Genomic DNA, 14,585 nt, shown 5'->3' with positions numbered 1-14,585 from the left:
GCAAGCATAGTGAAACGACATGCCCATGCCGAGACTTCACGTGTAAGCTTTACCAAAATTTGACCGTGGCAGTTTCTGCGCAACAAGGCAATTTCTTTTTGTGGAATCATGACACAGGAATTCCCGAGGTCACTAAGATGACTGGCCCGCAGAGGACAGGCGTTCGGTGAAAATCCTCTCAGTTTGCTTGTCCAAGGTTGTCGTCCCCTAACGCAGAAAAGACGAAGGGGGCAAGTTGATCCAGATGAGGTCCAATCTTCGCCGGAGCACTGCGAGCAATCACGCCAATCGCCGCGATCAAGTGTCGGCGGTGCACTGTGGAAAGGTTGGGGGAGGATAACGTCTCTGTCAATCGCTTGACAAAGGTATTGAGCTGGTTGTCGGAGAAGTAGAGTACCAGAGCGGACATTGCCGCCAGTGCACGCTTGGTCACTACAGTTCCCGCGGTCTCGTTGTTAATGATGGCCATCACGGGCTCCTGTAGCGCCGCAAGCTCATGCTCGGAGAGCAGAGGTCCAAAACACGTCACTACCTTGATCAGGACATCAATTGCATCACTACTGAATCCTTTGGAGGGATCCTTCTCCAGCATCCCTTGCACCACGGATCCTCGTCTTCCCGATGACGAGTGGTTGGACCCAATGAGCCGTGGAATCAGCACCTTGGACACAGCCTGGTACGCTGTGACGGCATTTTGTGTAGCTGGCTGGCCAGCTTGAGGGCGAGGCAGAGTGTCGACAATCGTACGGATGGCGGTATTGGGCACTGAGGTATCAATGGTTTGAGAGGCAGTGAGTTCGCTCAGACTCTCAAGAAGAGGTACGAGCGATTCAAAGGGAAGTCGAAGAGCCAGCGGGCCAAGACTACGGGTCGAATGTCCATGATTAGCCTACCATGCCTCTTCCACAAGGGACGCACTGATCTACGTACCATTTCAATGCCTGGTTTTGGACATCTCCATGCTGGTCATCCAAGGCCTTCAGAAGCCCCTCCACAAGCTTGGTGGAGGAGCGGTGATCGCTGGACAGAAAAGTGGAGCTTGGGCTTGTGAGAATCGTGTAGAGGTCATTGAGGGACATGTATCGCAAATCGGCATCGGGATCGTTGAGCTTGGTTAGGTGACCAAGAATCGTCTGCTGAGTCATTTGACGGTCTGCCATGGTTGTGAAGTACCGCTAGGGCAAGGGTTTTCGGAAGAACAAGAGGGAAGGACTGAGGAAGAGAGAGTGAGTGTGAAAAGGTGGGCGTGAGCAGGAAGCTATCGGCGGAGCAGTCAAAGGCTCGCTGATAGCAGCGGGAAATGTGGGGGTGTATTTGGCCTTAATTGTCAGGCATGACAGGATAGTTTAGATTGAGCGAAGATCATGTGCCTCAGGCATGAATATGTGCATCAGAGAGCAGATCGATAAGAATAGACAGATGTGTCCCTCTCAATATTGATCGGTAGCATAATCGCGTTATGAGGACATTGTTTTCATTCTAGTACTAGTTTACCAGCTTGTGTAATTTCTTGCATGTGTTACTTTGCACATCCTGTGTATGCTGTATTTTTTTTCGCTCACTGGGCCAAGATCATCCTGATCAAAGTCAGCAATGGGCAATCTCAACCATCCTAGATACACAGAGACAATTGGGAGCAAGCAGGTAGATAGTCTTTCAGATTGAACCAAGTCAGAGGAAGTGCTTCGGATTTTTCATCATGCAGAAGGATTTTACTTCATCTTGAAGTATACACAAACACCCGAGGGGGTGGTGGATCACGCGATTTCTTCTATAAACATGACGTCATTTGTTTTCTCCCGCAATCCCGCACGGACCAGCAGCCGGAAAGAGGCTGGGGAAGCTACGTGGTACACAGTCTGCACCAGTCATGAAGTGTGAAGTGAAGTACCTTGTACTAATGTGCTGCTAAAAGGGGTTAATTGAACTGTGTGGTGTAACTAGTGAGCCTTGCATTTTGCCAAGAGGCAATAATAATATCGAAGAAATGGCTGGGGATAAATGGGAAGCCACTAGGGCGTCGTGCCATTTAAGAGGCTGACTGACACCCCCGAGCTCGTGTGGCCTAGGCCTTCCACTGTGCTTTGACTCTTCCTCCTCCTCCTCCTCTTCTTCTCATAACCCAGCCAACATCTCCCTTTGGTTTCCCAGTGCCCCTGTTCCAAATCATTGTATAATGTCTTTTGCTCGTCGCTCGGCCTTGCGGCCATTGATCGCCGCTCAATCCTTCTATGCTGCTCCGCTCGCCCGGCGAACAGCTCAGTTGGTGAGCCGGCGGTTCTACGCCAGCGGCCACGGAAATGAGCATGATGAGCACCGCAAGAGCGATCTACCTTGGTAATCATCCCATTCGATCATCTGACGCTGCAATTGAGGCATCCACTAATCTCAATGCTGCTTCCTACTTCCAGGCTCATCGGATCAGTCGGATTCACCGTCCCAATGGTCTGGTATTTGTTACCGTCGGGATCCGAGAAGAAGGGCCATGGAGACGATCATGGAGATTCTCACGGTACTGATCACGCCGATGGCAAGACAGAGGACCACGATGAGTCCAACGACACAAAGGATGCTGAGCAGAAGTCGGAGGAGAAGAAGGAGGTGGATAAGCCTGCTGAGAAAGCAGAGGAGTCAGAAGCGCCCAAGGCTGAGAAGAAGGAAGAAGAAGATGCCAAGGGCAGTGAAGACGATAGTGAGGTAAAGAAGAGTAAGGAAGGCAAGAAGGGAGATGAAGAGAAGTCGGACAAGGGCACTGAACCTGAGAAATCAGAGGGAAAGCAATCTGAAAAGGCAGATGGTGACAAGGTAGGTGTCAGCGGTCTCCCTGTTCTATCAAACCTTGCTAATCACCCTATTCTTTTCCTTGCAGGAGTCATCTGGCGATAAAGAATCAAAGTCCGCAGACGAGAAATCGTCTGACCAGAAGGACTCTGACGAAGAATCCAAGGGTGACGAGGCCGACAAGAAGAACGACGATGCGGACGGCAAGAAGTCCGACTCCTCGTAGTGACTGCAGTACCACCACGGGCAGGCGCTGGGAGTTGAATCAACATTTACTAATTAGCCTACACAATCCATATCAGCGAAGTTTTCTCATCTCAACTGGCTCTATTGGTCTGAGAATGAATGCATGATTACCCCGACGACGTGGACTTTCTTGAGCACATGGCACATAGAGGCCAAAAATGACATCCCGCACATCCTCTAGAACTAGTTGCAATTGCTTTAGAAGCCCCTAAAAACCCTCACTGATTTATTTGTAAATGACAGGATGCCTTTTGCTTGTCCATCCTTTTTCTCAGGAGCATCAAAGAAACTTGTTTGACTCCAAAGCTCCGCTAGCTCAAGGTCTTTGGATGAGACTAGATGTGTCTTATCATGCAGCTCCAGCTTCTTCAAGACTCTCAATACTTAAGGGCGAATCACTCGGCCTCCAGAGTCCGTGATGCTTCTTATACAAGCCCCAACGCAAGCAGATATCACCGAAAGTTAATCAGACCCAGAATTTACATTCGTCCAGAATTACATGCACGACGGTATGGTTATCAAAAAGCCACTGGACCCCGAAGAGGCACGTAGCATCCATCGCTGTGCGCTCAGGTATGCTCAAGACCGACGGAAAACTCTGTACCGACTTCGAGAATGCCGGTACAATCTCCTCCACGAGACTGTCGATCCCGGCACTCTGAGGCGAAACATCCAAAGTATCGCCTTTGGCAAAACCCAACTCAACTTCCAACGAGATGCCCCGTCCGAGGTTCAGGAGCTTCACGTCCCGGTCATTCGCGATGTCTTTCCTGACCCCGATATTCACATGGAAGCCAAAGAGATTTGGGAAAATAATGAGCTCCACGAGTGTTATCTCCGGACATGGAAGTCAATTCAAAGCGTTCTACTCGAGATTGACGACAGATTGAAATGCTACGGGTTTGTCAAGGAGGAGAAAATGAAAATGGTTGCAATGTTGGAAATGCTCGTGGTTCAGGTTGGTCGATTGCGCGAAGCCTTGGTGGGATTGATTATTGTCGATAGGTTTGCGGATGAGATGGATGAGATTGCGACGAGTAAAGATCGGCAGTGGTCATCGAATCCGGAGCTGTGGAGGATCTGGAGTCGATTGCAACGAGACTTGAAATGTGGATGTATTGCTTGCACGCCTCTTGCTCCGAAGGCTTCTGACAATCCTGTGTTTGTGATGCCATATTTACCACTCATAGCTGGATCGATTTTTACGGAAGGAGGTTTGAGCATGGGAATGCGACCTTGGAGTGGATGTGATCAGATGGTTCAATCATTGGAGACAGTTTCAGTCCCTGATGGGGAGATTACCCAGAATTAGATTCGATCAATCTGCTCTGGCATTTCTTGGACCCTCTAATATCCTTAGCCCCCATGGCTGGTGAGGAGCATGTACTAAAACAGACAGTTGACACCTGCGCGTAGAAAAAGGTTCATTCATTAATGAGCCCTCGGGTCTCTGAATCGCTAGTAGACATTCGAGATCTGCGAACAAAGCCTTTGTGCGCATGTTCTTTCACAATTAACAAAGACTTTTTCATACATAATCCGATTCTTATGTGGATTCCAAATAAAGCACAATAAACACTCTTAGCCTGTTCAAAATCCAAGACACTTTTTCTTCAAAATGGCCCCCCCCTGTAATCCTATGGTTGTGCTTTGTCCCGTCTGGTGGTGGTCACATCAATAAACAAAAGACTCTTCATTGTCTCACACCCTTTGTTTCAGTCTTTCAAGCAAAATCACAGCATCCCACCTTTCTCGAATGTTTTGCCTCCTCTTCGTAAGATACCTCGAGCATTGAAATATCCTCGACATCTCCCTCGGACACACGATATACTTTGAATCAACACAAGCTCCCACCTCAATTCACAAACTCACTTGGTCTCAACATCATCCAGCCTGATCTACCAAGCCCCTCTTCATCTCATCCATATCTGCACCACAAAGTTCAATATGAACAAAGACATCGTCGAATGCATGGGAATACTAGGCCAATTAGAGACCTTTGAATCCTTTACCAGAATTCGAAAGTACCACGTCGATCTCCTAATTTACTGGTCCAAACTGATCGCCCACAGAGCCAAGACACAATCTACACAAGGATATTATGAAATTCTCGCCAAACTGTCCGATCTAGCCATTTATCTAGATCATGCAGCCGACATGCCAAACCAGCACCACCACCTGGATTCTACCAGAGCCCCCAACTTGACATCTAACCAAAATGCGCCTCCTCTGGACCGTGTCCAGCGCGAAAGAGCCAAGTATGTGTTTCTTTCAAAGAAAATGCTAGAAATGGTCCGGTTTCTGACGGCTAATCCAGATACAGCGCAGTTATCTGATATGCTCAAGATGTACGCTGTTCAGTTTGGGCGATTGAGATGTCTTGACGAGGATTTACTGGATGATGCGTATGCGGCGGGTATGGACCGAATGGCGGCAGAGCTCAGTCCGAAGTGGCGGGGGAATGTGAATCATTGGCATTGTTCTGCGTGGACGGAGCTTCAATTGGGGATGAATGTTTGATTTCCAGACAAGGTGTCATATTGCCAGGGTGTTTCTTTTGATGGTGGGAGGTGCTTTTTTTTCAAGTTTCCATCGTGTCAGGGACGAATCTCTATGGATTTTATTCGAATACAGTGGCTTTGTTGAGATGGATATCCATGGGTCTTTTCTGCTTGGCCGAAACTAGAAGCCTATGATGACAATATCATGATCGAAAAGACAGGGCATCGATTCTGGATTGGTTATTGGGTTGTTCTGTCAGAGTCTAGCCCTGCCACTCAAGGTATCATCGATCAGCACTTTCAAGTGGAGAGGCTGCTGCATAAGATCCTGTCAATGAATGATTAAGCCCTAGACCTCATCTATCCCACGCTGCTATTAGCAGCTTTTTTTAGGACCGTATAAATGATAGAATCCCTAGAGGAAAAAAAGCAAGAGAGTTAGTCCCTTTGTCTCGCACACAAAGCAGCCCCGGGAAAGACCAGAAAATGAATGAATAGAAACATCTCTCCTCAGAAGGTAATCTCATCCTAATAATTAGCATGTTAAGCCCCATCTGTGGTCGTTTCGATCGCACTACGAATTCTCCCCGTTCCCCCCGCTTATATTTGGAATAAAAAGAAAAATCGAGCAAAATCGAGCAAACCCCAAGCCACAGACCGACATCCCTCGTGATCCAATTAGCCCAAAACACATCATGACTTCTAAATCCAACGCAGTTCAAGAAGCGTACAACGCCGGAGTCTTCGAAGGCAACCGACATGCCTTATACAGAGACATTTTCAGATGGTCGCAGGACCTGCGCAGAGGAGAGCAAATTCATATGAACATTGCTTCAAAACTCGACGATTTTTCCAAAGGTTGGCGGACGGGCCAGTTGCAGGATATTGCACAATTGAACCTCAAATCCGATTTTGATGTCCAACGCTATATCTGCCACAAGGTTGAGCGATTGTGTGATGTGATGGAATGGGTGGCTGATATTCTCCGGAGACGACTGGCTACTGAGTGGGATATTGCGGATATGTTGGTGGCGATATCGGTTCATGTTGGGAGGAGTCGATATTTGTGTATGCGGACTTCACTGCCGGATCCGTGTGCGGATGGGTTAGATGCTTTTGCGGCAGAGGAGCATAAGTTTTGGTGGAAGGTTCATAGGAATTGGTTTGTGAGGGAGATTTCTTCGTCCTTGATGGAGTCGATGGGTTGTCGATGCTGTCGCTGTGCGGATGGGGTTTGATTTGTCGTTTTAGTTGACTGGTTTCCTTGCAATGGCAATAATACTGGAAAGGTAGAATGCCAAAAAAAAAGAAAAGAGAGAAAAGAAAAGAAACAAAAGAAAGCGAAACGCCTGGTACACTAGCAGTATTTCACTGATATTTCATGAATAGAGGTCGCCGATCAATCAACTAGCTATTCTAGCCAGAGCTCACTTGTTTGCCACAGCTTTGATTTCCAAGGAGAGACCTGGCAGCAGTTCGACTTTTCCCGGCTGAGATCCATACAAAACGAGATTGATTGACTTTTCGCCTTGAGAAAGAGAGACCTCATGCTCAGCACATGTCGAGCCGGATGGAACCTGGTACCTTGCTGGCCCATCAAAGATCACATTGTAAACCCGTTCCATGTTGCGCAAGTCCTGTTGAGACATCTGCACCTGGACGGAGCTCACTCCCCTGACACCACTGGGATGTTCACTTAGATGAGGCTCCACCCGATAAGGCACTCGTCTATCTCGCGGCGTGCGATCAAGACACCAGAACGGCATTTGTCCAGGGGTAATGGGCTGGTCCTCGTTATCCCTTGGCGTACAAACGGCCCACTCCAAGACCGTTCCATCGGGCTTGGTGCGACCTCCGGGGATAGGATCTGTATAGGACGCATCGAGCTTGGCTGACTGGAATCTCTTCTGTATGGTTTCAAAGTCACTCTCCGATGGCAAGGTCAGCGCCCAGTCAATGATCGTGCCCTCTGTCTCGTTCCCCCAGCGATGGTTCCGACGCTTCTCGGGATCTGCATCGTCAAAGAAAGCGATGAGTTCCAGGTAGGTTCCATCTTGCAGGAGAATTAATTTGTTGGTTGTGAGACCGTCGGCGTGGTTTCCGCCAAGCGCAAGGGTGAAGTGACCGTCTACGCGCTGTGAAATCTGGAGGAGATCGTGGTGGGAGACCAGGATGACAAAGTGGTCCAGAATAGGAAGTGAAGTGAAGGACTTGTTTGAATTGTCAGACATTGTCAAGTTGCGTGGGATTTGCAATAGCAGACGGTTGTCAGGGCTTTGTTTATAGCATAGGTCCGAGTCAATTTGAATGTTAGCCTAAGTGGTATGGGGGGAGGAATACTTCAGAGGTAAGACTGTTCTCCAACTCGAGATCCTCTTGACCCCGCATCTGGATGAGGTGATTGCCGTGATCGGCCACTACGAGGCGGCACTAGCGGAGAGTGTGAGATCGTGAGATCGTGAGATCCCGGTGAGGACTTTTGAAATGGAGAGTAGGGAAAATACCCAGAAATTCATTCTTGTAACTTGTGAAATTGCATGATGCCTTTTTCTGGTCCAATTTTCTTTTCTCTTACACCAGCAAAACGCACACTTGGGATTATGTCGCTGCCTCTCAGACACCAGGGGGGTCCGTCTAATCAGACGGCACTTTTCTCCTACAGATTTAGAGCTCGGATGAAGCCACAAGTCCCCAGCCTTTCTGGGTGACTTTCAATTCATCAGGGTGAATTATTCAGTAGCTATAATTGAAAGGGACCACAACATGGATCCAAGTCGACTCGGCTGTCAGATTGCACTCGACGCCGTAGTATCCCGTGCGATAAAGGTCGGCATACACATAGCCAGTATACCTCACTCCCAATCTAGAGAGAGAAAGAGAGAGAGAGCATCAAAGATACTTGTTCATCGTGTTGTTGATGACATTGTTGACGCCCTGATTGACAAAACCATCCGATCCCGACGGCGCATATTGGTCCACTTGCTTATCGACAAAGGAATCCACAACGTTATCGGCAGAGTTGGAGTTGGAGTTGTTGCTGCCATTGTTATTCGAGGAGCTGCTTTGCTTGAGATAATCTTTGCGAGTGACAACCTCATTAGTACCGTCACGAAAAGGTGTCATGAGCCTAATCTTTTACCTCTCCCTCCAAAGAGAAATGAAAAGAGTCGATTGCGATGAAGGATTGACTTACTCGCCGCTTGATTCACGAGTCCTCCGAACCCACTATCCCCCGAATCTCCGCCTTGGTTGCTTCCAGAGTTGCCTCCATAGTTGTCTGATCTCTCCGAGGATTGATTGGTATAGCTGTCGTCGTTGTTGTTGTTGTCACTGCGACCGTTCTGGCCACCAAATCCTCCAGACTGGTCACCATAGCTGTCGCTATTCCGAAATTGACCATCACTTCCCGAGGTATCACTGCTTCCTCGGAAATCATCCTGGTTAGAGTTGGAATCGGCGTTGTAACTCCCATTGCCACCATAACCAGAGTCTGGCCCCTGGTTTCCGCCGCGCTCGTTGTCGGAGTCGTTGTAATAGGACATCTTGGGGGGAGGGGGCGTTGAGCTAGAAGAGACAAACAATCTCAGAAAGGTCACGTCAAGAACACACAACAGAGTGATTCAAATGGTTTCAGTTTGTGTCTTCTTTTATTTCCCCCGGCAAGTCTGGGGGGGTCTTTAAAGATCGTAGCTGCTCAAGTGTCATGCCTCCCCCCCCCTTCCCTCCAGGTTCCCTCCTTGCCCCTCTCTCTCTCAGTATCATTCCATTGCTCTCCTCCGGATAACACGGACTTGCCTGGACACGAGCTAGCCAGGTAGGTTGACAAGCGAGGCCAATGGAAGAGACGAACTCTCTCTCAGCCCGAGCGGGCTAACTGAGTAGTGATTAGCTTGTTTCGCACCAAGCTCACGCTATTGAACTTTAATTGACTGTGTCGTCCGATGGCTGCCTGTGGAGGTCAGATGATTTCCTGTGCATCGTGCGGATGTTGTCTACGACTTGGTTACTGCAAAAGAGGACGAGCCACGAGAGGATGGTCGATTTGGGAGAGAATCTCAAGTCAAAAGACAAAGCTATCTGATGATCTCCTTTCTTCCGGGCTCGTCGGATCAAAACGGCACAGCAATCACACGCCCGAAGTGGAGAGGGGGCTACACGATCAAGTGGTGACAGTAAGGAGAATGAACCAAGACAGTGTAAACGGTCTCGGTCTCTTCTTGTCCAAGAGGATTCGGATCTAATTCCGATCAGCTTTTTACCGAGATTTGAGCATCTTGGGTGCAACCTCTCCGTCTCTCTGTCTCTCTCTTTCTGTTTTTCTCACTGTCTGCCTTTTTCTCATTGACTTTTCTTGGTCCAGTTCATTACAACGCCTCTCAGATGAGAGTCCCTTTGCACCTTTGAAAGCTTTTGTTGACGGGGTGATTGTTCAGCAAAGATCGAGGAGCCCAAGCATTCAAAGTCTCATTACATCCTCTCACTTTGAAGGAACCCTACAAACAATGTCCTTCAGGTCCTCTCTTGGCTTTCTGATTCTCGACACTGCTGATTTTCATTGCTCTCCATTCATTCATTCATTCATTCATTATCGATTGATACAATTGTTTCATTCAAGTCAACAGGCTTACAGGCAAGATTAATGCAATTCGGTCATGACCATCACGCTTTGCGAGGACCCAACACAATAAATATGAAGATTCGTTCTCGTTTCACCCTAATCCCTTTTTTTTTTGCTGGTTCGAATGCATGACCAAGTCAGGATAGAGTGGACAAATACTCTCAAGATTAGCCCTGGTACTTAGTATTTCCCTCCATCTTCAGTCTCAAAAGCTACTACTGGATAATCTGTCTACTACACCTACTCTTCACTCCCTGGGATACTACCATTCGCTTTACTTCAATTTTCTCTCTTCCACATCTTTCAGCAGGTAGATTGGGACCCCAGTCTACCGACACTTTCCAACGCTCCCTGAACATTAACATCCACATTCATACTTCCCATCTCACAAATCATCTTACCCCCCCCCCCCCCCCCCCCCCCCCCTCTCAAAAAGGGAAAGAAAAGAAAAGGAAGAAAAAAGAACATGACACCCACCCAACCCCAATGACCCATCTTCCCCTCCCACCTAACCACCTCTTCCTCCGCGAACGAAAAATCCTCTTCATCAACATGCTCCACCAACACAACCAACTCATCCATCAAGTAGAATCCCCCAATCCTTCCCCTGGCACCCAACGCGCCAACCCCACTCTACCCACTTGGTTCCAAGACCTAGCCTACGCCAGGATTTCTGCTCATCTCTCCGCTTTGGCGCGAGTCATTCGTGCAAGAGCCGTGGGTTTTGGACCTGGAACTCCCGCTTCAGGAGGTGCAGGGCTGGGAACGGTGCTGGAATGAGAAGACATGTGTAATTTACAGAGAAATATGGATCGTTGGGGGGCCCTTGTGATGCGGGAACGAGAGGAATTTGGTCAGATGGTGGCATGGGACGAGGCAAGGTGGTCCGGTATAGATGGATCTTTGTCACCGTCGTCGTCGTTCTTGGTATCAAGTGGTGGGGAGGATGGGGATACGAGGGGTATTAGTGGTACTACGACTGCTGGCACCACCTGGTCCAATACCGACCTAGCCACATACCTCCTCATGATTGCCCTGTTGTTGCAAGGCTGCACTTTGAGCCTATTCGCATTGATAAGATGGGGCGGTTCATGACCAAGGGCATGAGTGGCCCACTCTTGATGTGGAGCAGCGACCTGAACTGGATGAGATTTGGAGACTATGGCGGATGTGTCTTTTGTGGGATGTGGGTATTGTGTGAGATGATGATATCCAGATGGATGCTGTGAGGTTGGATTGAATTCACTTCAGTCTGGCCGGGATCTAGTGCGAGTCCTACATAGTGGTTGCCAGCTTTGTGGCTCCAGGGAGAGAGAGGGGAAGGGAGGATTCATCATGTATTAAAGCCAAGTCTCGTGCGTGTTTTTGCGGTTCATTGTTAAAAGGAAAAGGAAATTGTAGGTATGGTTCCTGTACATGGTCGTGCGACTATAGAGAAATAAAATGAAAACAACTTTTCTTCAAAGTAACCAAGACGAGAGTTATGATCCCAGCTAGGCCTTTTCACTCATCTCTATCGACTCGACAATCAACTTGACTCAAGCGGGCAGGGCTGGAACCAGCCCAGCGGTTCAATCAGACCTTGACCTTAGCAGTACAACCAGCAAGTCTTCAAGACGAAACACAGAAATCATCAAATATATTCATCTCGTCTGGTGCGCATCACACATCTCAACTCGATCAAACACCACTAATGAGGCTGCAAGGAACAGAACATGGAAGGGCTCAAGAGTAGGAGCGGGGGGAAGAAAAAAGTAGTAAGTACAGAGTGATGAAGTCCACCTCTCAACTCAAACAAGATATTAAAAGTGGTTTGTGCATGAATTCAAAAAAACAGAAGGAAAAAAAAAATCGAGGAGGCCATCTCAACATACCGACGCACGAAAAACAAAACCTCTCTTCATCATTAAGAGGAAAGCTTTCTGCAGTCAGGTTGACACGACTCGAACGGGGTGAAAAATTTTGGTGCAAGATGGAAATTGGCAATGAACTGTCGAAGAGCAGCGTGCCAGAATTCCAAGGCATAGAGGGCAATATTGCCGACCGGATGTACCAGCTTGAATTGCACGCAATGTCACGCGACTTTTGCGAATGCATGCCCAAAAGGAATTGCGTAATTATAGGACAGACATGCGCCACATTACCCAGTCTTTGGGACAATGCTTGGGATCACAAGAGACACAATGAAAAAGACATTGCGCTGTCAATTAGCCCACGGCTGATGGAGGTAGGGTGCCTCGGTCTCTTCTCTTCGAATTCTTTTTTCCACCGAGAAGAGCCAAAAAGGATGACCGTGAACGTCCAACACTCTAGGCGCAGAGAAGTTACGCCTTGCGGCTCCGCGTCCGAGGACCAGGCTTTCCAATCACGGATTCGCCATTGACTTGTACCTCTGGAGCCACATTCTCCTTGGCGATGCCCGTGGCCAATGTAGCCTTGGACTCAACCTCATTCACCGTCTCCTCTTCCGATTCCTCGTCATCGGAGCGCTCATCCTTTGCCACGCTGTTGAAAATGTAGTTGGCCAGAATGCGCAGGATCAGGAACAGCCAAAACAGATTCACAGCTTGCAGACTAGCGAGCAGAGCGAAAGTGATATATTGACTGATCCAGCACTTGTACTGCTGAGTCTCCCAGTTCAATTCAAAGGGACCCACGGTGCGGAACTCGGTCAAGACGGCCCACAGGATCTTAAGGTTCAGGACATGGCGAAGATAGATCCAGACCCCCACAAACATGCCAAAGTAGGGTGCGACAATAACCGAGTCGAGGTAGTTGAGCGTTTTCGAGGTCTATATCCAACTAAGTCAGTCCTGAGAACAAAAAAAAATCAAAGGTCTCAAAGTCTCGCCATCTATATCCCAGCGAAACCTGATGCGCAACCAGCGCCATTACACTTACCGCCAGGAAAAAGTCCGAGATGTCGTGAGTGATGTACACCGCCAATCCCATGTAGGTGAAGTGGAAACGATAACTCAGTGCAATCAATGCCAAGGTGATGATGTGGTGGCCGACCAACTCCTTAAAGTCCTTGCGAGGCTTCTCCAGCTGCAACAAGAGCACAATGGCCTGCTGGGCCCAATAGCTCGCCTGCAGCAAGTAATACGCCTTGAACACGCCCTCATGCTCCCGATGTGGGAACCCTTCAAACATCGCAGTCGTGTTGAAATACCAAATATCCGACCGGCGCATCACGTACAGTCCCAGAGGACCAAAGATGGCAAAATAAATCGCCGTGTAGACCTGCTCCATGAAGCGCGCGGTCTTGCCCTTGCCGCGAATCCCGCACCACACGGCTAAGGGACGGATCATCTGTTGCATGATAAACTCGCGGGTGAAAGAGAGAACAATGGTGTAAAAGCCCACAAAGGCCATGTCCTTCTTGCCCTTGCCGTACATGATTGGTCCACCAGGTGTCTTCGGAGGCTGCGGGTAGGAGAGGAAGATGGCGCTGTGCATTGGGTTGGATGGACTCGGGTTCACTGCGTACAGCGACAGCAGGAAAAGCGTCAGGATCAATGGGAGTAGCCATGTGTATCGGAGACAGGTATCGGCGAATCGGTGAAGGAGCGAGCGATTACGACGTCTCTTCGACTGGGTCTTGCCGGGTAACTTGTCCGCCATGCGAGACTCCAATTGCTAAGCGCGAGCACGCGGATGGGATCAGTGACATGTTCAAATCGGCGTGGGCGCTGGTCTGATCCGGGGAGGATTTCCCATTACGCTCTCTGTACGAGGTTCCCGCGGAAGGCAAGCGCAGGGATGGGGGGAGAGGAACAGCAACAGGGGGGGTGAGGGGAATGCATCGTCGAGATTGGTACAAACCTTGCTCAAGTCCGGGGAAGTGGGTTCAATTGGACTGATTTCATTCATGGTGGACATTGCGGGCGCGCTGGTGTCGCCGCGAATGTCCACCCCCAATTGCGACCGACCACGTGGGCGCACCATGGCAGAACCAACTGTTCTTCAAGTCGAAGCCGTTTGGAAGGTGCGGTAGACTTCAAAAGGGGGAATCAAGCAAGCGAGTCGCGGAGTGTCGGACAACTTCGAAAGAAAGAGAGGGAGGAGGGGGGGAAAAAAAAAAGAGACGTCACCGCGTGGACTCGGGTAGGAAGGATGGCGGGTATCTTTTTCTCTCACGTGCAGAGAGCGCCGCAAAGAGACGATCAGATTAGGAAGATAAACAACAGCAACTTCTACAACGACGGATGATCGCGACGGAAGATGCTGTAGATATATGTGAGAGACAGGAAACCGATTGAATCGCACGTCAATAACGAGCTGACTGAAAAGAGATGAGAAAGGAGTTAGATTGTTGTTCGTTCTCCCTCTTGGTGCTCTTGGTGGAGACTGGGTCCGATCAATCAGCTCCAATCGTGTCTTTCTTGGCTCTAGTCGATTTGTGATTTGTTTTTTCTTTCTCTTCGGTGGTTTGCTCT

General features: G+C 49.0%; 8 protein-coding genes across 8 annotated transcripts; 4 read left to right on the top strand and 4 right to left on the bottom strand.

Moving 5' to 3' along the window:
* Positions 1-178: 178 nt before the first annotated feature.
* POX_d04949 (Cullin-associated NEDD8-dissociated protein 1, N-terminal part) lies at positions 179-1,160 on the bottom strand (the record flags this gene model as incomplete). The annotated part of the gene is made up of 2 exons (XM_050113804.1): positions 179-863; positions 931-1,160. The coding sequence occupies 2 exons, from the start codon at positions 1,158-1,160 to the stop codon at positions 179-181; spliced, it is 915 nt and encodes a 304-aa protein (XP_049968755.1).
* Positions 1,161-2,176: 1,016 nt separating this feature from the next.
* On the top strand, positions 2,177-3,007 carry POX_d04948 (uncharacterized protein; the record flags this gene model as incomplete). Its single annotated transcript, XM_050113803.1, has 3 exons — positions 2,177-2,337; positions 2,412-2,805; positions 2,870-3,007. The coding sequence occupies 3 exons, from the start codon at positions 2,177-2,179 to the stop codon at positions 3,005-3,007; spliced, it is 693 nt and encodes a 230-aa protein (XP_049968754.1).
* Positions 3,008-3,538: 531 nt separating this feature from the next.
* On the top strand, positions 3,539-4,339 carry POX_d04947 (uncharacterized protein; the record flags this gene model as incomplete). Its single annotated transcript, XM_050113802.1, has 1 exon — positions 3,539-4,339. The coding sequence occupies one exon, from the start codon at positions 3,539-3,541 to the stop codon at positions 4,337-4,339; it is 801 nt and encodes a 266-aa protein (XP_049968753.1).
* Positions 4,340-4,974: 635 nt separating this feature from the next.
* Positions 4,975-5,363, top strand: POX_d04946 (uncharacterized protein; the record flags this gene model as incomplete). Its single annotated transcript, XM_050113801.1, has 2 exons — positions 4,975-5,285; positions 5,345-5,363. 2 exons carry the CDS (start codon positions 4,975-4,977, stop codon positions 5,361-5,363), a joined length of 330 nt encoding a protein of 109 aa, XP_049968752.1.
* Positions 5,364-6,223: 860 nt separating this feature from the next.
* Positions 6,224-6,766, top strand: POX_d04944 (uncharacterized protein; the record flags this gene model as incomplete). The annotated part of the gene is made up of 1 exon (XM_050113800.1): positions 6,224-6,766. The coding sequence occupies one exon, from the start codon at positions 6,224-6,226 to the stop codon at positions 6,764-6,766; it is 543 nt and encodes a 180-aa protein (XP_049968751.1).
* A 189-nt stretch (positions 6,767-6,955) lies between these two features.
* On the bottom strand, positions 6,956-7,759 carry POX_d04943 (uncharacterized protein; the record flags this gene model as incomplete). Its single annotated transcript, XM_050113799.1, has 1 exon — positions 6,956-7,759. One exon carries the CDS (start codon positions 7,757-7,759, stop codon positions 6,956-6,958), a length of 804 nt encoding a protein of 267 aa, XP_049968750.1.
* Positions 7,760-8,417: 658 nt separating this feature from the next.
* POX_d04942 (uncharacterized protein) lies at positions 8,418-9,070 on the bottom strand (the record flags this gene model as incomplete). The annotated part of the gene is made up of 2 exons (XM_050113798.1): positions 8,418-8,605; positions 8,722-9,070. The coding sequence occupies 2 exons, from the start codon at positions 9,068-9,070 to the stop codon at positions 8,418-8,420; spliced, it is 537 nt and encodes a 178-aa protein (XP_049968749.1).
* A 3,400-nt stretch (positions 9,071-12,470) lies between these two features.
* On the bottom strand, positions 12,471-14,094 carry POX_d04940 (Sphingosine N-acyltransferase lac1; the record flags this gene model as incomplete). Its single annotated transcript, XM_050113797.1, has 3 exons — positions 12,471-12,938; positions 13,048-13,785; positions 13,972-14,094. 3 exons carry the CDS (start codon positions 14,092-14,094, stop codon positions 12,471-12,473), a joined length of 1,329 nt encoding a protein of 442 aa, XP_049968748.1.
* Positions 14,095-14,585: the final 491 nt, after the last annotated feature.

The sequence above is a fragment of the Penicillium oxalicum genome, chromosome IV (assembly GCF_001723175.1).
Source record: "Penicillium oxalicum strain HP7-1 chromosome IV, whole genome shotgun sequence".
Classification (NCBI taxonomy): Eukaryota; Fungi; Ascomycota; class Eurotiomycetes; order Eurotiales; family Aspergillaceae; genus Penicillium; species Penicillium oxalicum.
Note: the sequence above shows the minus strand (reverse complement) of the source record. Positions and strands in the feature narration are given on the sequence as shown.